Source organism: Cervus elaphus, chromosome 12 (genome assembly GCF_910594005.1).
Source record: "Cervus elaphus chromosome 12, mCerEla1.1, whole genome shotgun sequence".
In the NCBI taxonomy this organism is placed as follows: Eukaryota; Metazoa; Chordata; class Mammalia; order Artiodactyla; family Cervidae; genus Cervus; species Cervus elaphus.
Window position 1 is genome coordinate 98,209,686 of NC_057826.1, and position 26,395 is coordinate 98,236,080.

A 26,395-nucleotide genomic window follows, 5' to 3' on the forward strand; every position below is an offset into this window, starting at 1 on the left:
TTTACCTTACTTTTGTAATATCTTATTTTTATTTCAGGCAAATCCTAAGAGAGAATAATTGCTTACAGACCTTATTACAACACTTGAAATCTCACAGTTTGACAATAGTTAGTAATGCGTGCGGAACCTTGTGGAATCTCTCAGCAAGAAACCCTAAAGACCAGGAAGCATTGTGGGACATGGGAGCAGTCAGCATGCTCAAGAACCTCATTCATTCAAAGCACAAGATGATTGCTATGGGAAGTGCTGCAGCTTTAAGGAATCTCATGGCAAATAGACCTGCAAAGTATAAAGATGCCAATATCATGTCTCCTGGTTCAAGTCTGCCTTCTCTTCATGTCAGGAAACAAAAGGCCCTGGAAGCCGAATTAGATGCTCAGCATTTATCAGAAACTTTTGACAATATTGACAATTTAAGTCCCAAGGCATCTCATCGTAGCAAGCAGAGACACAAGCAAAATCTTTATGGTGACTATGTTTTTGACAGCAACCGACATGATGATAACAGGTCAGACAATTTTAATACTGGAAACATGACTGTCCTGTCACCGTATTTAAATACTACAGTATTGCCCAGCTCTTCTTCATCAAGAGGAAGTTTAGATAGCTGTCGTTCTGAGAAAGATAGAAGTTTGGAGAGAGAACGAGGTATTAGCCTAGGCAACTACCACCCAGCAACAGAAAATCCAGGAACCTCTTCAAAACGAGGTTTGCAGATTTCTACCACTGCAGCCCAGATTGCCAAAGTCATGGAAGAAGTATCAGCCATTCACACCTCCCAGGAAGACAGGAGTTCTGGGTCGACCACAGAACTACACTGTGGGACAGATGAGAGGAATGCACTGAGAAGAAGCTCTACCGCCCACACACATGCCAACACTTACAGCTTTACCAAGTCAGAAAACTCAAACAGAACATGTCCAATACCATATGCCAAAGTAGAATATAAGAGGTCTTCAAATGATAGTTTAAATAGTGTCAGCAGTAGTGATGGTTATGGTAAAAGAGGTCAGATGAAACCTTCAATTGAATCCTATTCTGAAGATGATGAAAGTAAATTCTGCAGCTATGGTCAGTATCCAGCTGACCTAGCCCATAAAATACATAGTGCAAATCATATGGATGATAATGATGGAGAACTAGATACACCAATAAATTATAGTCTTAAATATTCCGATGAACAGTTGAACTCTGGGAGGCAGAGCCCTTCACAGAATGAAAGATGGGCAAGACCCAAACATATACTAGAAGATGAAATAAAACCGAATGAGCAGAGACAATCAAGGAGTCAAAGCACAGCTTATCCTGTATATCCTGAGAGCACTGATGATAAACATCTCAAGTTCCAACCACACTTTGGGCAGCAAGAATGTGTTTCCCCGTACAGGTCAAGAGCAGCCAATGGATCTGAACCAAATCGAGTAGGCTCTAATCATGGAATTAGTCAAAATGTGAACCAGTCTTTGTGTCAAGAAGATGACTATGAAGATGATAAACCAACCAACTACAGTGAACGTTACTCTGAGGAAGGGCAGCATGAGGAAGAAGAGAGACCAACCAATTATAGCATAAAATACAGTGAAGAAAAACATCACGTGGATCAGCCCATTGATTATAGTTTAAAATACACCACAGACATTCCTTCTTCACAGAAACCGGCATTTTCATTCTCAAAGAATTCATCTGGACAGAGCACAAAAACTGAACACATCTCTTCAAGCAGCGAGAATACTTCCACACCTTCATCTAATGCCAAAAGGCAGAATCAGCTGCATCCAAGCTCAGCACAAAGCAGAAGTAGTCAGACCCCAAAAGCCACCTCTTCCTCTTGCAAAGTTCCCTCTATCAACCAAGAAACAATACAGACTTACTGTGTAGAAGATACCCCAATATGTTTTTCGAGATGCAGTTCATTATCATCTTTGTCATCTGCTGAAGATGAAATAGGGTGTGACCAGACCACACAGGAAGCAGATCCCGCTAACTCTCTGCAAATAGCCGAAATCAAGGACAACAGCGGACCTAGGCCAAATGAAGATTCTGTGAGTAAAGTTCCAGCAGTGTCACAGCACGTTAGAACCAAATCCAGCAGACTCCAGGCTTCTGGTCTGTCTTCAGAGTCAGCCAGGCACAAAGCTGTTGAATTTTCTTCAGGGGCCAAATCTCCTTCCAAGAGTGGTGCTCAGACACCCAAAAGTCCACCAGAGCACTACGTTCAGGAGACCCCACTCATGTTTAGCAGATGTACTTCAGTCAGTTCACTCGATAGTTTTGAGAGTCGCTCAATTGCCAGCTCCGTTCAGAGTGAACCCTGCAGTGGAATGGTGAGTGGCATTATAAGCCCCAGTGACCTCCCAGATAGCCCTGGACAAACCATGCCACCAAGCAGAAGTAAAACCCCTCCTCCTCCTCCCCCTCCTCCTCAGACAGTTCAGACAAAGCAAGAAGTACCTAAAACTAAAGCACCTAGTGCTGAAAAGAGAGAAAGTGGACCTAAGCAAGCTGCCGTAAATGCTGCAGTACAGAGGGTCCAGGTTCTTCCAGATGCTGATACTTTGTTACATTTTGCCACAGAGAGTACTCCTGATGGTTTTTCTTGTTCATCTAGCCTGAGTGCTCTGAGCCTTGATGAGCCATTTATTCAGAAAGATGTGGAACTAAGAATAATGCCTCCAGTTCAGGAAAATGACAACGGGAATGAAACAGAAAGTGAGCAGCCTGAAGAATCAAATGAAAACCAGGAAAAAGAGGCAGAAAAACCCACTGACTCTGAAAAAGATATTTTAGATGAGTCAGATGATGATGATATTGAAATACTAGAAGAGTGTATAATTTCTGCCATGCCAACAAAATCTTCACGCAAAGCCAAAAAACCAGCCCAGACTACTTCGAAATTACCTCCACCTGTGGCAAGGAAACCAAGTCAGCTGCCTGTATACAAACTTCTGCCGTCACAAAACAGGTTACAGGCACAAAAGCATGTTAGTTTTACACCAGGAGATGATATGCCACGGGTGTATTGTGTAGAAGGGACACCTATAAACTTTTCCACAGCTACATCTCTGAGTGATCTAACGATAGAATCCCCTCCAAATGAGTTAGCTGCTGGAGAAGGGGTTAGAGCAGGGGCACAATCAAGTGAATTTGAAAAACGAGATACCATTCCTACTGAAGGCAGAAGTACAGATGAGGCTCAAAGAGGGAAAGCCTCATCTGTCACTGTACCTGAACTAGATGACAATAAAACAGAAGAAGGTGATATTCTTGCAGAATGCATTAATTCTGCTATGCCCAAAGGAAAAAGTCACAAGCCTTTCCGTGTGAAAAAGATTATGGACCAGGTCCAACAAGCATCTATGTCTTCATCTGGAACTAACAAAAATCAATTAGATGGTAAGACAAAGAAACCTACTTCACCAGTAAAACCTATACCACAAAATACTGAATACAGGACACGTGTAAGAAAAAATACAGACTCAAAAAATAATTTAAATGCTGAAAGAAATTTCTCAGAAAACAAAGATTCAAAGAAACAGCACTTGAAAAATAATTCCAAGGACTTCAATGATAAACTGCCAAATAATGAAGACAGAGTCAGAGGAAGTTTTACTTTTGATTCACCTCATCATTACACACCCATTGAAGGCACTCCATACTGTTTTTCACGAAATGACTCTTTGAGTTCTCTAGATTTTGATGATGATGATGTTGACCTTTCCAGGGAAAAGGCTGAATTAAGAAAGGGGAAGGAAAATAAAGAATCAGAAGCTAAAGTGACCAACCACACAGAACTAACCTCAAACCAACAATCAGCTAATAAGACACCAGCTGTTACAAAGCAGCCAATAAATAGAGGTCAGTCTAAATCCGTGCTGCAGAAGCAGTCCACTTTTCCCCAGTCCTCCAAAGATATACCAGACAGAGGGGCAGCAACAGATGAGAAATTACAGAATTTTGCTATTGAAAATACTCCAGTTTGCTTTTCTCGAAATTCCTCTCTAAGCTCTCTTAGTGACATTGATCAGGAAAACAACAACAACAAGGAAAATGAACCTATCAAAGAGACAGAGCCCCCTGACTCACAGGGAGAAGCAAGTAAACCCCAGGCATCAGGTTATGCTCCTAAATCATTTCACGTTGAAGATACCCCTGTCTGTTTCTCAAGAAACAGTTCTCTCAGTTCTCTTAGTATTGATTCTGAAGATGACCTGCTGCAGGAATGCATAAGTTCTGCAATGCCAAAAAAGAAAAAGCCTTCAAGGCTCAAGGCTGATAATGAAAAGCATAGTCCCAGAAATATGGGTGGCATATCAGCAGAAGATTTGACACTCGATTTGAAAGATATACAGAGACCAGATTCAGAACATGGTTTATCCCCAGATTCAGAAAATTTTGATTGGAAAGCTATTCAGGAAGGTGCAAATTCCATAGTAAGTAGTTTACATCAAGCTGCTGCTGCCGCATGTTTATCTCGAGAAGCTTCGTCTGATTCAGATTCCATCCTTTCACTGAAATCGGGCATCTCTCTGGGATCACCATTTCATCTTACACCTGATCAAGAAGAAAAACCCTTTACGAGTAATAAAGGCCCACGAATTCTAAAACCTGGGGAGAAAAGTACATTGGAAACTAAAAAACTAGAATCTGAAAATAAAGGAATAAAAGGAGGCAAAAAGGTTTATAAAAGTTTGATTACTGGGAAAGTTCGGTCTAATTCGGAAATTTCGAGCCAAATGAAACAACCCCTTCAAACAAACATGCCTGCAATCTCTCGAGGTAGGACAATGATTCATATTCCAGGAGTTCGGAATAGCTCTTCAAGTACAAGCCCAGTTTCTAAAAAAGGCCCACCCCTCAAGACTCCAGCCTCCAAAAGCCCTAGCGAAGGTCAGGCGGCTACCACTTCTCCCAGAGGAACCAAGCCATCAGTGAAGTCAGAATTAAGCCCTGTTACAAGGCAGGCATCCCAGACAGCGGGATCAAACAAAGGACCTTCTAGATCAGGATCTAGAGATTCCACTCCTTCAAGACCTGCCCAGCAACCATTAAGTAGACCAATGCAGTCTCCAGGGCGAAACTCAATCTCTCCTGGTAGAAATGGAATAAGTCCCCCTAACAAATTATCTCAACTACCAAGGACGTCATCCCCTAGTACTGCTTCAACTAAGTCCTCAGGTTCTGGGAAAATGTCTTACACATCTCCTGGCAGACAGATGAGCCAGCAGAACCTCACCAAACAAACGGGCTTATCCAAGAATGGCAGTGGTATCCCAAGAAGTGAATCTGCCTCCAAAGGGCTAAATCAAATGAGTAATAGTAATGGATCCAATAAAAAAGTAGAACTTTCTAGAATGTCTTCAACAAAGTCAAGTGGAAGTGAATCCGATAGGTCAGAGAGACCTGTATTAGTACGCCAATCAACTTTCATCAAAGAAGCTCCAAGCCCAACCCTAAGGAGAAAACTGGAGGAATCTGCTTCATTTGAATCTCTTTCTCCGTCTTCTAGACCCGATTCTCCAACACGGTCCCAGGCACATACTCCAGTTTTAAGTCCTTCCCTTCCTGATATGTCTCTATCTACACATTCGTCTGTTCAGTCTGGTGGATGGCGAAAACTCCCACCTAACCTCAGTCCCACCATAGAGTATAATGATGGAAGACCAGTAAAGCGCCATGATATAGCACGCTCTCATTCCGAAAGTCCTTCCAGACTTCCCATCAATAGGTCAGGGACCTGGAAACGTGAGCACAGCAAACACTCGTCATCACTTCCTCGAGTAAGCACTTGGAGAAGAACTGGAAGTTCATCCTCAATTCTTTCTGCTTCATCAGAATCTAGTGAAAAGGCAAAAAGTGAGGACGAGAAACATGTGAACTCTATTTCAGGAAGCAAACAAACTAAAGAAAACCAGGTATCCACAAAAGGAACATGGAGAAAAATAAAAGAAAGTGAAATTTCTCCCACAAGTAGTACTTCTCAGACCACTTCTTCAGGTGCTACAAATGGTGCTGAATCAAAGACTCTGATTTATCAAATGGCACCTGCTGTTTCTAAAACAGAGGATGTTTGGGTAAGAATTGAGGATTGCCCCATTAACAACCCTAGATCTGGAAGATCTCCAACAGGAAATACTCCCCCCGTGATTGACACTGTTTCAGAAAAGGGAAACCCGAACCCTAAAGATTCAAAAGATAATCAGGGAAAACAAAATGTGAGCAATGGTAGCGCCCCCATACGCACCATGGGTCTGGAAAACCGCCTGAATTCCTTTATTCAGGTAGATCCCCCAGACCAAAAAGGAACTGAGGCAAAGCCGGGACAAAGTAATAACCCTGTCCCTGCATCCGAGACTAATGAAAGTTCTATAGCTGAGCGCACCCCGTTTAGTTCTAGCAGCTCAAGCAAGCACAGTTCACCAAGTGGGACTGTCGCGGCCAGGGTGAGCCCTTTTAATTACAACCCGAGCCCGAGGAAAAGCAGCGCAGACGGCACCTCAGCCCGACCGTCTCAGATCCCAACGCCGGTGAGTAACACCACAAAGAAACGCGACTCAAAGCCCGACAGCGCGGAGCCCGGCGGGACTCAGAGTCCTAAGCGCCACTCCGGGTCTTACCTTGTGACGTCTGTGTGAGAAGAGCGGGAAGGAGGAAAGGAAGAATGTGATAGGTGGTAATTACAACTGCTATGTAGAAATTTTGTTTCAAGTGAAACTGTAAAAGACTGAAAAATTTTGTACATAGGTTTGATTCTTGTTAGAGGGTTTTTGTTCTGGAAGCCATATTTGATAGTATACTTTGTCTTCACTGGTCATATTTTGGGAGGCACTCTTGATAGGAAGAAAACGGTAAAGCCAAGTATATTTGTACAGTATGTTTTTCATGTATTTAAGTAGCATCCCATCCCAGCATCCTTTAATTATTGCTTGTCTTAAAATAACACTACAGATAGAAGATATGATATATTGCTGTTATCAATCATTTCTAGATAATAAACTGACTAAACTTACATCAGGGAGAAATTGGTATTTATGCAAAAAACCATTCTGTTTTAGTCCTTGAGAGTCCCATCTAACATCATAATTAATCATGTGGCTGTGAAATTCACAGTAATATGGTTCCCGATGAACAAGTTTACCCAGCCTGCTTTGCTTTACTGCATGAATGAAACTGATGGTTCAATTTCAGAAGTAATGATTAACAGTTCTGTGGTCACATGATGTGCATATAGATAGCTATAGTGTAACAACTTACACTATTTTGTGCGCAAAACAAAAAAATCTGTGTAACTGTAAAACATTGAATGAAACTATTTTCCCTGAACATCTGAAAGTAGGTAGAATTTTTGCTATGCTGTAACTTGTTGTATATTCTGGTATTTGAGGTGAGATGGCTGCTCCTTTATTATTGAGACATGAATCGTGTCTCAACAGAAACTAAATGAACGTTTCAGAATAAATTATTGCTGTATGTAAACTGTTACTGAAATTGGTATTTGTTTGAAGGGTCTTATTTCACATTTGTATTAATAATTGTCAAAAAGGGCCTCTTTTAAAAGCTTATATAAATTTTTTCTTCAAATTCTATGCATTAAGAGTAAAATTCCTCTTACTGTAATAAAAACAATTGAAGCTGATTGTTGGCATTTAACCATTCCATGCATTGGCACTTAACCTTTCCTGAAAGTTTTTTTAATGTGTGATTAGCACTTCCTGTTTAGTATTTTTCTATTCACTTTTTTTTCTTACTCCACTGGAGTTGATTTTTTAAATTCATATAATAGCAATGTGAACTGCCTTGCATATGGGCATTGAACACAACAGGCCCACAAAGAACATTTCTTTTTTCTTAATAGAATTCTGTCCTTGAAAAATTTATTATTCTGAGGTAGAAGTAGTCTCTTCCAAGCCCGTCTTTGAATGATGCTGTCTTGTCCCTCCTGTTGCTCCTGGGTCTGGAATGAACACCTGTCATCACCTTTTGTGTTACAGCAGAATTTCAGCAGCCAAATATAACCAGCACCTGGCCATGTTCAGAAAATGCTGAGACATTCAAGAGACTCTTAAGAAACCATTGTTGTTAACAAAAACTTTGTTTTTGATGAGTAGGGTTGTGGGGTATGTGTTCAAATGCCCCCTTCCTCACACAGCAAGGAGAGGATCCTCCTTCATGAAGGAAGACAGACTGATAAGATTTATTTAAAAAGCTAATATATCTTTCCAGAATTTGTTCTAAATGATCAGAGAGTAAGGATGATGATAAATGTTCACTATTTGTTGAATAAATGAAATTTTATTTTTTAATGATAAATTCATGCACTCTGCACTTGGGGAAGGGAAAAGATATTTAGATATGGCAGGACACTGGGGAAAGGTGGTGAGGAGTAAGCATATCTACCTGCTGTCTTTGAAATCACATCATAGAGTTAGTTACCTACCGCTTACCTGTGTATATTATGTAAGGACTTTTTTTTTTTAAGTCATTTACTAAAATGCCAGTAAATAAGTGCTGTGATTTGAAGAAAGGCATGTGACTCCAAAGCCCATACTCTTTCTACTGCTCACCTTTGGGATATACCTACATTTAAACTTTAGTCAAGTTTTATCTGAGTGAAATCATTTGTAAGTCATAAGACTATTCTGTTTTTCTCAAAGGATGCCTTATCCAGCAGGGATATATGAATAGAGGTCATATTTCTTTCCTGTTTAGTGCTGATTTTCTTTTTTTGTTGTTGTTGTTTTAGTTACTACTGCATGCCCATTTTTATAAACCACTTCAAATACTTTTATAGGAAATAACATGGGATATAAGTCAATTAGAATAAAATTACCTTTCTCAAGGAAGGAAAAAGGAAAAAAACAAACAAAACAAAACACCTCAGTGCTGAAAATGAAAAAAGGATGCCCTCCATATCCCAGAAAACTCAGGAATTACAGTAAGCAGCGCCTACTGGGAGAAGGTACAGTATACATTGCCCATTGAGGAAAAAGTTCTGTATGAGACCCTCTAGTTAGAGACAATGGCTCTGAATTAGTAAAGGACAAAATCTCAGTTCTGATTTTAGAAGTTCAGGGAGTGCTCCCATAACTGATAACCACCCAAAGGGTCCCCAGTTTACGCCTCTGTGTGACAAACGGCACCCCGAGCCAGCGTTGGCGGCTGGTTATCTTTGGACTGCAGCAGACAGAACCGAGGCAGTGGTTTCCAAACTTGAGTGCATGCAAATCACCAAAAACGTTTGTTAAAACACATCCCCATCCTTCCTGACTCTGAGTCAGGCCTGGGAACCAGCAGGCGATGCCGATGCTGCTGGTCTGGGACCACTCAGAGTTACTGCCGTGCGCGACCTCAGCAAAGCTCCTCGAGGGATTGCCTTCCGTTCCAGCTGCTCTTCTCAACCACTGGCCTCAGCATCCGAGAAAGTACACCAAACTGCCCTCTCCCTTAGGCATGAAAAGATATGGATATTGAGTTACAATCTGAACAGCCCATCGCAACTCCCAGTAATCCACAAGTTTACCAGACACGAATGAACAGGTAATTCTATATCTGAGGTACTGACTCATGTTCCCTTTGGAACAGTTATCAAAAAGGCAAAATTTCAGCAAATATCTAATTTGGATTTGCAATAATATCAAAAGAGACACCAAGAACAGGGCAAAGAAGAGAACTTTGAAGAGAGAGCAAATGGATTTCAGATGAAAGAAAAATGTGCCCAGTTAGCATACAAACAACAACCAATTAACTATGGCAAATTCATATTTGAGAATAAACTTGACAAGTTACTTTGCACTGACAGGAAAGTTAATGAGAGGGAAATAATGAAATAAAAGATAAGCCCCAAAGAACCCAACTGCATTGTAAGAACAGTCAAAAAACTTTTTTCCCCATAAACCATGGATTGTTCCCACAAGGTTAATGAACTGAAGGGATGAGTCTTGCTGAAGATGGAAGCAAGTTGCACTATATCTGAATTCATGTTTTCACAGAGTTTCCTTCTATCTAAAATAGAAAAAGAACTGAGTGCCAGAAATGCAAAAAGAAAATTGCTAAGAGCTGAAGAATACTTGAGTAGTTAGATCATTCACAGTTAACCAAACAAAAATAATTTTTCAAGAGTCACAAAGGTCGAAATAGAGTATATAAATTATATTTTAGTTTCTAATTCCTTCACATTAATGCTGACTTTGAAATACTACTTCATAGTGTTGAAACCTATGGACTTTGACACCTACAAACTCCAGGTCTTTTTTCTATTCTTCTCCTCTCTTCTGTGGTCTATAAAGCTATTCTGGTTTTTGTTAGACCATTGATCCTTCTTTCAATCTGTATGTTTTGTGTGTGTATAATATTGTTCTTGGTGCTAAATACACTTCTGATATTCAGGATAACTCTCTACAATTGTGACTATTTGCTTATTTTCTTGACATTATGAGACTGTTCCTTTTTTAATTAAAAATACTTAACATTGTGTTAGTGAAGGTGACCACTGAATATAAAGCAACGTTAGTGAATGTTGCAAAAATTAGCTATTGTTAATAGCTATTGTTGCAGACATTACCTGTTCCACCTGCACAACCTTTTGGAATCCTGACATACAGTCTCACTGTTTATCACTGAACCTTGTACTCATTGTTCCCCCCGACCATGGCTGTCTCCACCAGCGGGGGATACCTGACCCAGAGGAGACTCATCATTAACTGACTAGTTAACCAAAGACTTTTATGGCTTGTCTTTAAAAAAAAAAAAAGATTAGGCCAATTTTAAATAAAGAGTCGCAAAATTTCCGGTTGGAGATTGAGTGCTAGATCTGAAAGATCTTGTAGAGTTAAGACTGAAGGTGCTCTGGCATCATGAAGCTAAAATAAGAGAAAGTTGGTCGCTAGAGAGAGAAGGAACAGATACGAGAGGGAGGCACAGAAACCCAAGTGTGGGACATACAAGAAAGGCTAGCTCCTGGCATTACAGTTCTTGCTGATTCTGGGGCTAGTTCGACTTTTCCTTGTGTTTGGAACATTTGTGACCTTTCAAACCCACTTTGTTCCTGAAGTAACTTGAAACAAAACTATTTAAACACAGTTTAGTGAGGTTTTTTTTTAATATAAAGGGAGCTTTCTAAAATCATCTATGGGGAAAGAGGAATAGGCTGCCTACAGAGGAAAAAAAAACAGATTGGCATCAGATTTCTTCTCTGAAATACTGAATACCAAAAAAAAAAAAAAAAGCAATGGGACACTATATGTACCATTTGTAAGCAAATGGAAATATTACCTAAGAATTCTGAAACCTGCCAAACTAGCACTTAACTTAGCTGAAACATACATCATTCGAGATTCTTGTTACAGTTGTTAACAGTAAGATTTTCTCTAAAAGAGGAGACACTCATTTAAGGAATCAGGTAGCTCACAGGAGCTATATGAGGGCCAGAAAATCAGGCTTGGAAACCACTACAGAAACAATACCCAAACCATACTGTGAGACTGCTTCAAAAAGACCCAGTTGTTACCTGTCAACTCTGGAGCCCTCTGACACCACCCTCCCCGTAAGGTAAGAATAGTTTCAGCACTTGCCTTGTCACACCGCTCAATCCCGGACTGGAGTCTTGCTGAACGGACACTGTTGGCAGAAGCTGCGTCACATGCCCGTAGAGCCTGGGAAAGCTCAGTGGTTCGGGTTCTCCATTGAGGAAGCGGGACACCTAGGACATGAATTCTCCAAACCTACAGAGGGCGTCGCAAATGCACCATGACATACCTCCTACCATAGTACTGCTGCTGCCCAAGCAATTAAATGGGAAAGTATTAAGGAGACAGTTTGAGCAATAAAACCTTTGAACTGAATAAATGTGTAAGTAATTGTGGTTAATCTGATAATGAATATCAATGTGAATGTGCACGTAACTCAGAACTGAAAAGATGAAATGCTTAATAATTTTAAATTCCACATTATTCCACCCCAAACTGGGAAATGAGGGAGAGAAGACATAAAAGCATGCTAAATTTCTACTCTTTTAAACAGGCAGTGTCAAAAGATACTATTTTACTTTTAACTTGGAAAAATGCAAGTTCAATTTTTCTATTTAGTCCTAACACCAATGTTAAAAAGAAAGCTTTCCATCCAAATCATTAGTGAAAATAACTATGAATACAGGAACACTTGAACAGGATATCAAAGAATAGGGAAAAGGGGAGAGGGAGAATTAGCCACAATAAAGCATAAAGTGACAGTAATATCAAATAATGAGTGTATTAAGCACATATGGTAAAATAAAGTTGGAGTCAAAAAAAAAAAAAAAATCCTTTACCTATATGCCATTAGTAAAAGAGACACCTAAAATGATCCAGCCTGGACAAAACTAAAAGCACAACTACACACACAGACAAATGCAAAGAAAGCAGTATAGGTAAATTTATGTCCAAGTATAACTCTGGATGAAAAGCATCAAACAAAAGAAGATGAAAAACAGTTATGACTTTCTTTGAACATCAAATGATAAAGCATCAGGTGTATGAAACAAAATTACAAACACAGATTGACAAAAACTGTGGAACCAGTGACAGGGTCAGTGTTTGACAGATGACTTGGTCTACACACAACCAAAGGAGAGTTATTACTTAAAACCACAACTTCCTTCCAGAAAGGGTGACTCTTGTTAAGACAAAATTCTTGAAAAGTCCTTTTCTTTAGCTAAGGACCTTGATGAGTTTGGGATCTGTAAAGCCAAGCCTGAAGTTTAGTGGGAGGAGGGTTAGAGAAAATCTCACAGGTGTGCTTAAGAGAGGCAAGAACTCAGGGTTTGGGGGTTACCCAGGAATGGGGAGTTGAGGAGCAGAGATGTGAGCACAAAAGGAGAGACACAACAGAAAAAATGGCAAGAAGTCAAGGTCCTATGAAAACCCTTGATGCAACAGGTAATGATTTTAGAAATAGAGACATACACTATTTCAGTTGAAATCTAAGTTCTTTATAAAATCTGTGTTCAGTAATAATATATTAACTTGTTTTTAATTTTCAGAATCTTTTTAACAATTGCAGTTATCTTCACCATCACTTTATATAAATTATTAAGTTATCTGAATTTACTTAGATGTAAGTGTTCACTGTTTCCTCTATATTGCGTAGTGGAAACACTTTATGTTAATATAATTTGGTTTGGCTGGAGTATGTCCTTAAATAGTGTTTGTTTGTTTGTTTTCCAGAAAAGCTAGGTTGGGAATATACTTTCTCAATCCTTGCTTGTTTAAAATTGTCTTTCTTTTGCCCTCACACAAAGGATAATTTGAGTCACGACTTTAGTCACAATTCATTTTCTTCAAAACTCTTCTAATGTTTACTGTGGCTAAAAAGTTCAGATATCAGGCTGAGTTCTTTTCCCCTATAGAAAACTTATTTCCTACCTGGTGTTCTTAGGGTTGTTTTTAATCCTTGAAATAAAGCAATTTTACTAGCATAAGCCCAGCTGTGTGTCTTTTTCCACAGCCCTGTCTTTTAATACCGAGTCTTTTCAATCTTGAGTCTTCAGCTCATTCAATGTTCTCACCTTGCTCTTTACAAACCAGCCAGATCTACCAAACACTGCTCTCCATTAGACAGCAGCCAGAAGCTTGGTGGTGCCTAAGTGAGAGGCACCATGCTGGGTGCCATCCTGTCAGTTCTTGGTGTCCAAAAGCTGCACTCTGTCCCTACAGAAGTGGGAAGAACACCAGTCCTCCACTTTGGGATTTAGTATAACACTTCCCCTCAGAGTACCAAAGCAGTACTGCTTGTGTTCAAATGCCTTAAAGGATTTGTAGTGAAACAGTTTCACTAAAGAGAAATTTTACTCAGTCTTAGTCTACCCTCCTACACCAATATAAAGATCTGAAGAATACTGAAGTGGGTTGTTATTTTCTACTCCAGGGGATCAATCATTCTAACCCACAGATCCAACCCATCTCTTGGACTGGCAAGGAGATTCTTTACCACTGAGTTTAATTTTAGGGTAGCGATTTTGAAAAGTGTATAGTCGAATTCCTAACATTTACACGGAACACTGAAACACAGTGCCAGTAATTTTGCTAGTTCCATCACTATAAAAATTGATTTTTGCCAACTTGAAAGCAAGCTGCGGGGCCCAGGAGCGGTTAAAGATTAAACAAACTGGGGATTTCCTTGCCTACTCTAACAACGTGCTCAGAACTCACAGACAACCCACGGTGTTGAGCCGTACTCTGAGGATGAGAGAAGCATGCACCATCCACACTCAAACTGAAAGTAGCTAAAAAAGGGAGGGGTGGGGGGCGGGGCGTGAAAGCGTAAACCAATTTTAGCCACGGCGCGAGCATTCCAAAGGCTGGTTTCTGCAAGCTCACAGAAAGGAAGGAATTAGTCACGTTCCTGTACCCTCTCGCGAGAGGAAGAGATTTCAACGCCACGTCAGGAACCGGAGAGCCGAGACGAGTAGGCGTTCCGGTGGGCGGGACTTCCGCCGGAAACGGGGTGGTCTGGGAACTCTCAGAGAGGAGCCCCGGCCGGCTTTTTTACCTGCTGGCCCTCCCCGGGTGCTCTCTGGGCGTGGACGCTGTCTGAACCCGGGTGAAGATGGCTTGCGCCGCGGCGAGGTCCCCGGCCGACCAGGACAGGTGAGTCCGGAAAGAGGAAGCGCCTTGGGGCAAGCCCGCCTGTTCTGCGCCTCCTTCCCAAACCCTAAGGAAAGCTCCTTAGAGGGAGCTAGGCCCTGGCCCTGTTCTCGGGCGTCTGTACCTCCCGGAGGCCCGGCTGCACTGGGGTGTTCGCAGGACCCTAGGTTCCAACTTTACGTAGCTCGATGTTTACCTGTACTTGAGACGGAGGATATTTGGAGGTCCGTGGGTGACGGTAAGTAGTCACTAAGTGACAACTCTTCTTTTGATCATTGGCGGGTAAGAGACCAGGGCCCGCCCTCAGAAGCTTTTGACGGGCTGTTGTATGTAAATAAACCGTTCCGGTATTGGTTTCTTTTCTTTTTAAAAAAAGCTTTGTCTAGCAAGTGATGTTTTTTTTCATCTAAGGTAATAAGTTAAAGTTCGGTTTTTAAATAGAGGGGAGCAGCACCGACTCGATGGACAGGAGTTTGAGCAAGCTCCGGGAGTTGGTGATGGACAGGGAAGCCTGGCGTGCTGCGGTCCGTGGGGTCGCAGAGTCGGACACGACTGAGCGACTGAACTGAACTGAATAATAGTATAGGTGCACCGGCAATCTTGATGATGGTGAAAGAATGAATGAATTTGAGGAAATATTGCTCTAATGATACCACCTGGGCTTTTCCTGTGGCAGGTTCATATGTATTTATCCTGCTTATTTAAATAACAAGAAGACCATCGCGGAGGGGCGGCGAATCCCCATAAGTAAGGTAAGCATGCTTTGCCGCCAGGGCCTGGGCAGGTTATCCTGTTAGGCCACAAAGACTTATTTTACACTGCTGCATTGTTTGAGGCCCAAGGAGAACGGGCGGCCAACGACTAGGCTGCTTTTTTAAGTGATTCTTCATGAGCCTTTGTTTGAAAGAGTTTGGGGGTGGGGTGTTGTAGGGTTTGCACTTTTTTTTTTTTTAACCAATGTTATGACAATCTTCTTAATAAAGGAAAGCAAAATTATGGCACTGCACAATATCATGTCCAGAATGTTAGTTGAGTTTTTTATTTTAAACAAGGCTTGCAGAAAATTCAGATGTGTTGAGTTTTACAGTTTTAGACCCCTTATCATCATCGTCATCCTTTTGACTTGGATTAAGTTACTCTGAAATTAACACTTTTTTAAAGTAGGTATTTATAGTCTTAAATGATTTCTCCCTTGTGCTGTTTCAATAGAAAAACCCAAGTTCTTATTTGGCCTTGTGCTTGAGTTTAGAAAGAGCCTAGAGCCAAGTGAAGGGATCTTTGTAGCTTTTTATTTTCACAATTAATGTTATAACCTATTTTTAAGGCTGATTTACATTTTGTAACCTAATGGATTTGAGGAACTCGGCCTGAAAAAAACACATTATTTTTGTGTTATTTCATATCTCCCATTTTGCTGCTTAAATATGTAAAGTCTGCTTCGCTGCTGCAGGGTAAAGGAGAAGATGCAAAAGCGCTGATTCAGAAAAATGCCCAACATCAAGCCTCTGACAGGGGCCTTCAGCAGCAGGCTCTCAGATAATTCGGAGAATGATTGAATTACTTTTAACTTTATTGATACCTTACATACAGAAACATACATAAATCTTAAGTGTTTTTCTTGATTAATTTTCATGAAGTGAGTACACATGGTTAACCAAGTACCCAAATTAATAAAAAACAAAACATTCTAGCATCCCGAAAGATTCCTTTATGTCCCCCACCACCCCCCAGTGTCGCCTGCACATATAGTCATAAAAAAGGATGACCACTGTCCTGACTTCCAATACCATAGATTACTATTTCTTGTTTTTTTTATTTTATTTAAATGGCATCACACACTATGTGCTTTTATGTCAATGAATGTTCAGCTTATGAGCTTTACCTGCACTTTTGAGTATAGTTTGGTAAATCTCATCCCTCTGTCGTAGGGTTTCCCAACAGCAGCACTGTTGACATTTTGAGCCAGATAGTTCATGGTTGTGAGTGCTGTCCTGTGCTGTCTGCGTCGTTTAGCAGCTTCCTTGGCATCTACCCACTGGAAGCCAGTGCCCTACCCCACACTAGTTGTGATGATCAAAAATGTGCCTCCAAGCATTGATAAGTGTCAGGGTGCAAGATTACCTTGCTGAAAACTACTACTCTGTAGTATTGCATTGTGTGAATGTACCACAGTCCATTTTACTATTGACAGATGGTTGGGCAGTTTCTAGTTTGAGGCTGTTATAAGTAGTGCTTCTTGAGATTGTCTATTTTGTATTTTTGGGGGGTATATACCTTGCAGTGGAATTGCATGGCTATAAAGAATGCATTTATTTTACTTCCCATAGATTCTGCCAAACAATTTTCTAAAGTTGTTGTATCTGTAATAGTTGTTTGACCAATATTCTTTGAACACCTACTGTGTTCCAAGCATTATGCCAGGTGAATATATTGGTGAACAAAGCAGTCCTTAACCTTGTGAAGGTTATGTTCTCATGGAAGGGAAATGGACACAAAAGTCTGAATATGTGAGTCCCAGGAATTTAAAGATTACAGTTGAAACAACTGTACCTAGGTTTTTTTTGTTGTTTTTTTTTTTAAGGAAACCAAGGGTCTTGGTATGTGTTTTATTCATAGTGTTTGAAATTATTTATACAACAGTGTAGCAGTATCCACATGAAGCTGAGCTATTTAGTGTTTTCATCTTTAATTAATTTTTCAGGCTGTTGAAAATCCTACAGCTACAGAGATTCAAGATGTATGTGCAGCAGTTGGACTTAATGTGTTTCTTGAGGTATGATATAGTTCTTCATTCACTACCATACTCATTTCATTGATGTGATAACTTTCTTAAATCTTGTTTTTCTTTCTTTCTGTTAAGAAAAATAAAATGTACTCTAGAGAATGGAATCGTGATCTTCAGTATAGGGGCAGAGTCCGGGTCCAGCTCAAACAGGAAGATGGCAGCCTCTGTCTTGTACAGTTCCCATCACGTAAGCTTTTTTAATGAATGAATGAAGTTTGGGATAGGTTATTCCTCTACATTGCCAAAAATGTTCTAAAACTGACATTTTGACAAGTCAGAAACATAATTTGCATTCTGTGAATTAATTTAGAAAAAGGACTACTGCTGATGGAGAGAAAGAGTGCTTTTAATTTCTTTTATGTTAAGGACATTTGAGAATTTAATGAAACCTAGTAATCATTTCTCAAAAAAAAAAAAAAAAAAATTCTTCCATGAACATTTTAGGAACCTATGGAAGTCCATTGTTGTTCCCAGGTTAAGAGTGAGAAATTATTAAATGGTCAGATATTATTGCTATTTCACATCTAGAAATGCTTGAGGTCTGTTACTAATTTCTAATACTGATAAATCTAAAAAACTGTACTGAGTGAAAAAAAGCAAGAAGTATGCAGTGTGGTGCTACTAAGGTGTAAATTTAAATACAAAATATTACTATTTATTGATAGATGTGGATGCAGTGTTATTTATTGATATCATATATATGTGTGCGTATCAGTCCAGTTGCTCAGTCGTGTCTGACACTTTGCGACCCCATGGACCACAGCCCGCCAGGCCTCCCTGTCCATCACCAACTCCCAGAGTCTACCCAAACCCATGTCCATTGAGTCGGTGATGCCATCCAACCATCTCATCCTCTGTCATCCCCTTCTCCTCCCAGCTTCAATCTTTCCCAGCATCAAGGTCTTTTAAAATGAGTCAGCTCTTCACATCAGGTGGCCAAAGTATTGGAGTTTCAGCTTCAGCATCAGTCCTTCCAATGAATATTCAGGACTGATTTCCTTTAGGATGGACTGGTTGGATCTCCTTCCAGTCCAAGAGACTCTCAAGAGTCTTCTCTAACACCATAGTTCAAAAGCATCAATCTTCGGTGCTCAGCTTTCTTTATACTCCAACTCTCACATCCATACATGACTACTGGAAAAACCATATTCTTGACTAGACGGACCTTTCTTAGCAAAGTAACGTCTCAGCTTTTTAATATGCTGTCTAGGTTGGTCATAACTTTACTCCCAAGGAGTAAACGTCTTTTAATTTCATGGCTGCAGTCACCATCGGCAGTGATTTTGGAGCCCCCAAAAATAGTCTGCCACTGTTTCCACTGTTTCTCCATCTGTTTGCCATAAGTGATGGGACTGGATGCCATGATCTGTGTTTTCTGAATGTTGAGCTTTAAGCCAATTTTTTCACTCTCCTCCTTCACTTTCATCAAGAGGCTTTTTAGTTCTTCTTTACTTTCTGCCATAAGGGTGATATCATCTGCATATCTGGGGTTATTAATACTTCTCCCAGCAATCTTGATTCCAGCTTGTGCTTCATCCAGCCCACTGTTTCTCATAATGTACTCTGCATATAAGTCAAATAAGTAAGGTATCAATATACAGCCTTGACTGTATTTTGTATATACAATGTATATATATATATGTATATATATACACACCGTATATATAATATATACAGTATATATATATTGTACTCCTTTTCCTATTTGGAACCAGTCTGTTGTTCCATATCCAGTTCTAACTGTTGCTTCCTGACCTGCATATAGATTTCTCAAGAAGCAGGTCAGGTGGTCTGGTATTCCCATCTCTTGAAGAATTTTTCACAGTTTGTTGTGATCCACACAGTCAAAGGCTTTGGCATAATCAATAAAGCACAAATAGATGTTTTTCTGGAACTCTCTTGCTTTTTCGATGATCCAAAGGATGTTGGCAATTTGATCACTGGTTCCTCTACCTTTTCTAAATCCAGCTTGAACATCTGGAAATTCATGGTTAACATATTGTTGAATCCTGACTTGGAGAATTTTGAGCATTACTTTACTAGCATGTGAGATGAGTGCAGTTGTATAGTAGTTTGAGCATTCTTTGGCATAGCCTTTCTTAGAGATTGGAATGAAAAGGGACCTTTTCCAGTCCTGCAGCCACTGCTGAGAGTTTTCCAAATTTGCTAGCATACTGAGTGCAGCACTTTCACAGCATCATCTTTTAGGATTTGAAATAGCTCAACAGGAATTGCCTCACCTCCACTAGATTTGTTCGGAGTGATGCTTCCTAAGGCCCACCTGACTTCGCATTCCAGGATGTCTGGCTATAGGTGAGTGAGCACACATCGTGATTTTCTGCATTTTGAAGATCTTTTTTGTAGTTTTTCTGTGTATTCTTGCCACCTCTTCTTAATATCTTCTGCTTCTGTTAGGTCCACACCATTTCTGTCCTTTATTGAGCCCATCTTTGCAAGAAATGTTCCCTTGGTATCTCTGGTTTTCTTGAAGAGATCTCTAGTCTTTCCTATTCTATTGTTTTCCTCTGTTTCTTTGCACTGATCACTGAGGAAGGCTTTCTTATCTCTCCTTGCTATTCTTTGGAACTCTGCATTCAAATGGGTATATCTTGCCTTTTCTCCTTTGCTTTTTGCTTCTCTTCTTTTCACAGCTATTTGTAAGCCTCCTCAGACAGCCGTTCTGATTTTTTGCATTTCTTTTTCTTGGGGATGGTCTTGATCGCTGTCTCCTGTACAATGTCACAAACCTCTGTCCATAGTTCATCAGGCACTCGGTCTAGTCCCTTAAACCTATTTCTCTCTTCCACTGTATAACCATTAGGGATTTTATTTAGGTCATACTTGAATGGTCTAGTGGTTTTCCCCACTTTCTTCAATTAAGTCTGAATTTGGCAATAAGAAGTTCATGATCTAAGCCACAGTCAACTCCCAGTCTCGTTTTTGCTGAATGTATAGAGCTTCTCCATCTTTGGATGCAAAGAATATAATCAGTCTAATTTCAGTGTTGACCATCTGTTGATGTCCATGTGTAGAGTCTTCTCTTGCGTTACTGGAAGAGGGAGTTTGCTATGATCAGTGCGTTCTCTTGGCAAAATCTATTAGCCTTTGTCCTGCTTCATTCTGTACTCCAAGGCCAAATTTGCCTGTTACTCCAAATTTGCCTGTTACTCCAAGGCCAAATTTGCCTGTTACTCTTGACTTCCTACTTTTGCATTCCAGTCCCCTATAATGAAAAGGACATCTTTTTTGGGTGATAGTTCTAGAAGGTCTTGTAGGTCTTCATAGAACCGTTCAACTTCAGCTTCTTCAGCATTACTGGTTGGAGCATAGACTTGGATTACCATGTTACTGAATGGTTTGCCTTGGAAACGAACAGAGATCATTCTGTCGTTTTTGAGATTGCATCCAGGTACTGCATTTCGGACTCTCTTGTTGACTATGATGACGACTTCATTTCTTCAAAGGGATTCCTGCCCACAGTAGTAGATATAATGGTCATCTGAGTTAAATGCACCCATTCCAGTCCATTTTAGTTTGCAGATTCCTAGAATGTCGATGTTCACTCTTGCCATCTCCTGTTTGACCACTTCCAATTTGCCTTGATTCATGGACCTAACATTCCAGGTTCCTATGCAGTATGGCTCTTTACACATTGCATCGGACCTTGCTTCCATCACCCGTCACATCCACAACTGGGTGTTGTGTTTGCTTTGGCTCCGTGTGTGTGTGTGTATGTTGGAAGAAAACACCAAGTCTTAAGGTAGTGGTTACCCTAATGCAAGCAGGCAGTGAGGAGTGGTGCCAGGGGTGTGGTGGTCAGAGAACACTGTTGCATTATCTCTAGCATTTTATTCCTTAAAAAAATCTTTTACAGCTTAATGACATTGAATTTTTGTTAGAAGACTCAGAAGCCTTGTGCTTCCTAGCTTAAGATATAATAACAGCCTGATTCCATTGCCAGCTTGTTATGTTTAGATGTTTCCTTTAGTCTTCAAGTCAATTACTAGGATAAAGGTAAAAATTTTTTATTTCAAATAAAGTGTTCAAAATTTTTGTTTCGTTCATTTAAATTTAATTTCTTCATTGCTCTTAATAAATTTTCTCCTGGAAAGGTCCCCATTTTCTGCAAATCATTGTCTTCCTAGTTATTTAATTTTTTCTTTTTAAATTTTTATTTTCTTGATGTGGTGATGACTTCATGAACTTTATGATTTTCAAGTATGATGACCTTTTACATCTTGTTTCTCAGTTTATATACTAAGCCTAACGTCTGGTTCCTAGGTAAGTCAGTAATGTTGTATGCTGCAGAAATGATACCTAAACTGAAAACAAGGACACAAAAAACAGGAGGTGGTGACCAAAGTCTTCAGCAAGGAGAGGGGAGTAAGAAAGGGAAAGGAAAGAAGAAGAAGTGACGCGGTATGGGAATCAAGGATGTGATACTACTGTAAGAGACGTGAATGGAGGCTTCTCATTTGTGTCTGAGAGAAACAGAAGCTTTTTCTTTGCATCATTTAACTGAGCTGTGAACATTTGTGCCTCCCAGCTTCAACATCAGAGTTGATAATGAAATAAGTATACATCAGAAGTTTGCATCCAGCTCTCATGCAGTATAAAAGAAATTTTTTCTTTTTTTTTGCCTCTTAATGCAGTTTTTGTGAAAGAAAGAAGCATATTCTTAAATGGACAGTGGGCTTTACCATAAGTTACTTGAAATCCTATATCTGTTTGTCCTCTATGTAAACATGTTTCAAATAAATGAGTTTAATAAGATTTGAAAAACATTTTATCTTTTAAATTAGTGAAATAAAATTTCAAACTTGACATTTTGTAGCTTTTGCTATGAACTAATTAATGCCAGCAGAGGAGATAAAGAGAATAAGATGGGGAGTGGAAGCTTAGTGTGAACCTAAAACCGGAAAGTGGTTAAATCCTTTTGGAGGTCTATGAACAGGCAGTCTGTGGATCATATTCTTTTAATCAGTCATTGTAATTGAGTTGTTTCATCAATTACTAGTTTGTTGACATGTGGAAAGTCCTGAAATTTAAGCTTCAGATTTGCTTATTGTATAAATTGGAGTTCTAAAATTATCTATGCTTTAGCACCTTGAGATAAACTTTTTTAAAAGAAACTAAAGTGGATTGATAATTCTGACTTTATTCCAAAGCACTGTTCTGAAAGTGGTGACTTTGTGTAGAATTTAAGAGACTCCTTCTCCAGCCTTATGTTTTTGTCTACTGAGCATCTCCTGGGGCCTTCTCTGACTCAGTGTGCTTCTGAAAGAGCTGTCAGTCACAGGATTGCACCCTGACCACAGGATGTGACCAAGGCCAGGCCAGTGGAGTGTTCCTCTCGATTTTATATCTGGAGCAGAAACACAAGTACAGATGGTGATAGGAGGTAAGATTTGATTCATATCTTCCTGAGGCCTAGTGCAGGTCTTCTGTGAATCCTGAGTGAATTCATAGCCTTCTTTAAATCCCAATTCCTTTTTTATTGCTAGAGAGCAAACAATTCCAAGTGATTACAGAGTAAACAAAGCCAGAGTTTCAGAACTTTAAGAGATTACACACCCAGGCTGTATGAGATGATCCATCGGTGTGTAAGGGGGAAGTATCAGAATTGCTACTTAGGTTTTCTCTCTAACATTTTCTGTTGTTACTATGTCTTATAGTGAACATATTGTATAGTAGTTTATATATCAGACTTACAAATAATTACAGGGGTGCAAAACATGATTCAGAAAAGCCCTCTTTGGGAAAATGTATCACTTGGGAATATGGCTGTATAACAGAAAAGAATGAGGGACTTAAACAGGAATTAGGTTTTCAAATAACATGAAACTCAAAGGTTATTGTAGGTGTTGACTGAGTTGCTCAGTGATGCCCTCATGCCTCTGTACTCCACTATCTGTGGCATGTTTCCAACATCCTTACAGCGCTTACAAACGTGTGAAGAGACTGGTGACAGGCCCGACACCACCAGAGCTCCACATCTGTCCCCCTTGACGTCACCGTGTGAAGTTCAGAGAGCCTCAGATTGATCAAGGGTTCATCAGACAGCTTAGGATTGTCGTCATTCACATTTTGCTGGGTCAGGTTTCTGTTCCAACATAGCGTATATTATAAACAGACCTTTATTCTGTAAAATTTTCAAGAAAGAAGCATCACAGAACTTTGACGAATTTTTCAGTGAATCTTAGGTAGATGTTTTCTCTGGCTGAGTGACATACGTATTAATACTGTGTCTCAGAAGATGATAGTTCTTCAGAATATAGTTCTGATTCAGATGATGTAAATGATGAAGTCAGACCAACAAAAAGACAAAAATCCTTAGTGATTGATTCTGCAATGGGAAGTGAAAATGAAACGGTGCTGGAGAATGCTCCTTCGCTTCCAAAGAAGAGTATATTGAATATAGTGTTTCACGAAAATGACTTTACAGGTGTGTTAGGTATAATTGTTGAATGTAATAACCCACAAAGTGTTAGTGAAATAAGTTTTTGGCCAGCCACAGTAAAAATGGCCAGCCACAGGTGTTCAGTCACTCTGTATCTGACTCTTTGCAACCCCATGGACTGCACCAGGCTTCCCTGTCCATCACCAACTCCCGGAGTTTACTCAAACTTATCTCCATTGAGTTGGTGATGCCTTCCAATCCAATCATCTCATCCTCTGTTGTCCCCTTCTCCCACCTTCAATCTTTCCCATCATCAGGGTCTTTTCCAATGAGTCAGTTCTTCACATCAGTTGGCCAAAGTATTGGAGTTTCAGCTTCAGCATCAGTCCTTCCAATGAATATTCAGGACTGATCTCCTTTAGGATGAACTGGTTGGATCTCCTTGTCTTTTCCAACACCACAGTTCAAAAGCATCAATTCTAAAGTGCTCAGCTTTCTTTATAGACCAGCTCTCACATCCATACGTGACCACTGGAAAAACCATAGCTTTGACTAATTGGACCTTTGTCGCCAAAGTAATGTCTCTGCTTTTTAATATGCCATCTAGGTTGGTCATAGCTTTTCTGCCAAGGAGCAAGTGTCTTTTAATTTCATGGCTTCAATCACCATCTGCAGTGATTTTGGAGCCCCAAAAAATAAAGTCTGTTACTGTTTCCACTGTTTCTCCATCTATTTGCCAGGAAGTGATGGGACCGGATGTCATGATCTAAGTTTTCTGAATGTTGAGTTTTAATTGTTAAAAATAACAATTTTTGGTCAATCACAATAAAAACTGCCGGCCACAGGTGTTAGTCTCTGCAAAAATTTCCTGAACAGCGTATTAAAAGGAAAGGCAGCGATTTCTCAAAACCTGTCCTGGCCAACTTTCACTTGTTTCCTTGTCAAGAACTCTGGCACAAAGTGAAATACAGCCTTCTCAGTCCTGATAGAGTGGCAGCCAAGGAAATGAGTAGTTGAGAGTGAATACTGGGCAGTCAATGTAAAAGATTTGTCACAGAAAGATGCCTAGAATCTAAAATTGTTTTAGAGATAGGGCAATAGGATTGTCAGAAAAGGTTTCACAATAATTGCTGTACATGTTGCTGTTTGTTCATGTTGCAGTCAGTGAATAATTATCTACTTCTTTGCCAGCCAAGTGAAAAACAGAGTCATTTCAGTGAATTATGTTCACCTTCTTTGCCCATTTTTTAAGGACTTTATTATTATCAGTTTTATACTTATACATAATTGAAAGAGCTAGCCAGTTTTAATAGTTTCCATTTAGGCATTAACTTCCATCTCTAGAGGAGGATGATTTCTTTTTCCTTTCTTTACTCCCAAGACATGCATGCATCTTTCCCATCTTCCCTCCTACCACTGTATTTCATCATTGTGATCACATCTTACCTGACTCCTGAAAAACTTGTATGCAGGTCAAGAAGCAACAGTTAGAACCAGACCCGGAATAATGGACTGGTTCATAATTAGGAAAGGAGTACGTCAAGGCTGTATAGTGTCACCCTGCTTATTTAACTTACATGCAGAGTATACCATGCAAAATGGTGGGCTGGATGAACAAGCTGGATTAAGAGTGCCGGCAGAAATAGCAATAATTTCAGATATGCAGATGACACCACCCTAATGGCAGAGATCAAAATAACTAAAGAGCCTCTTGATGAAGGTGAAAGAGGAAAGTGAAGAAAACTGGCTTAAAACTCAACATTCAAAAAGCGAAGATCATGACACCTAGCCCCATCACTTCATGTCAAATAGATGGGGAAGCAATGGAAATAGTGAGAGACTTTATTTTCTTGGGCTCCAAAATCATTGCAAATGGTGACTGCAGCCATGAAATCAAAAGATGCTTGCTCCTTGGAAGAAAATCTATGACAAAACTAGAAAGCAAAGACATCACTTTGCCAACAAAGGTCTGTCTAGTCAAAGCTATGGTTTTTCCAGTAGTCATGTATGGATATGAAAGCTGGACCATAAAGAAAGCTGAGCACTGAAGAATTGATGCTTTTGAACTGTGGTGCTGGAGTCAGTCCTAAAGGAAATCAACCCTGAATATTCATTGGAAGGACTGATGCTGAAGCTCCAATACTTTGGCCATGTAATGCGAAGAGCCAACTCGTTGGAAAAGACCTTGATGCTGGGAAAGATTGAAGGTGGGAGGAGAAGATGGTGACAGAGGACAAGTTGGTTGGATGGCATCACTGACTCAATGAGTCTGAGGAAGCTCTGGGAGATAGTGAAGGACAGGAAAGCCTGGAGTGCTGCAGTCCATGGGGTCACAAAGAGTCGGACACAACTTAGCGACTGAACAACAACAATTTAAAGTTTACATTCTGTATTTCATTCATAGCTGAATCATGCAGTACCTTTGCTGCTCAGTAGTGTGATTGGGGTGCAGTGGGACTGGACTCCCCAGGGAGCTTGTGAAAATTTCACACTCTCTGGCCCCAACCTGGAATTCAGATGCGTTTTGAAGATTTAGCTGATCTCCGAAAACACTCTGGAGTATGCTGTGGTTACTTTTGTTTTCCTTGGAGCTAA

General features: G+C 40.0%; 2 protein-coding genes across 13 annotated transcripts in view; both read left to right on the forward strand.

The window, feature by feature from the left end:
- APC (APC regulator of WNT signaling pathway) overlaps positions 1 to 8,307 on the forward strand; it is a 129,421-nt gene extending 121,114 nt beyond the window's left edge. For all 12 annotated transcript variants that reach the window (XM_043920183.1, XM_043920187.1, XM_043920179.1 and 9 more), the window contains one exon: positions 38 to 8,307. In XM_043920183.1, coding sequence (XP_043776118.1) covers positions 38 to 6,632 — 6,595 coding nt within the window. In that variant the 3' untranslated portion in view covers positions 6,633 to 8,307. The remainder of the gene's footprint in view (positions 1 to 37) is intronic.
- Positions 8,308 to 14,454: 6,147 nt separating this feature from the next.
- On the forward strand, positions 14,455 to 22,173 carry SRP19 (signal recognition particle 19). Its single transcript, XM_043920191.1, has 5 exons — positions 14,455 to 14,618; positions 15,292 to 15,367; positions 17,317 to 17,388; positions 17,476 to 17,587; positions 21,682 to 22,173. The coding sequence occupies exons 1-5, from the start codon at positions 14,578 to 14,580 to the stop codon at positions 21,813 to 21,815; spliced, it is 435 nt and encodes a 144-aa protein (XP_043776126.1). The 5' UTR covers positions 14,455 to 14,577; the 3' UTR covers positions 21,816 to 22,173.
- Positions 22,174 to 26,395: the final 4,222 nt, after the last annotated feature.

What these genes read in the sequence shown, in the direction of transcription:
- SRP19 (XM_043920191.1), top strand. Translation starts at nt 14,578, where the DNA reads ATGGCTTGCGCCGCGGCGAGGTCCCCGGCCGACCAGGACAG. An exon ending in GACTTAATGTGTTTCTTGAG is followed by an intron (nt 17,389 to 17,475) that starts GTATGATATAGT and finishes CTTTCTGTTAAG; the next exon opens with AAAAATAAAATGTACTCTAG. An exon ending in TCTTGTACAGTTCCCATCAC is followed by an intron (nt 17,588 to 21,681) that starts GTAAGCTTTTTT and finishes TCTGGTTCCTAG; the next exon opens with GTAAGTCAGTAATGTTGTAT.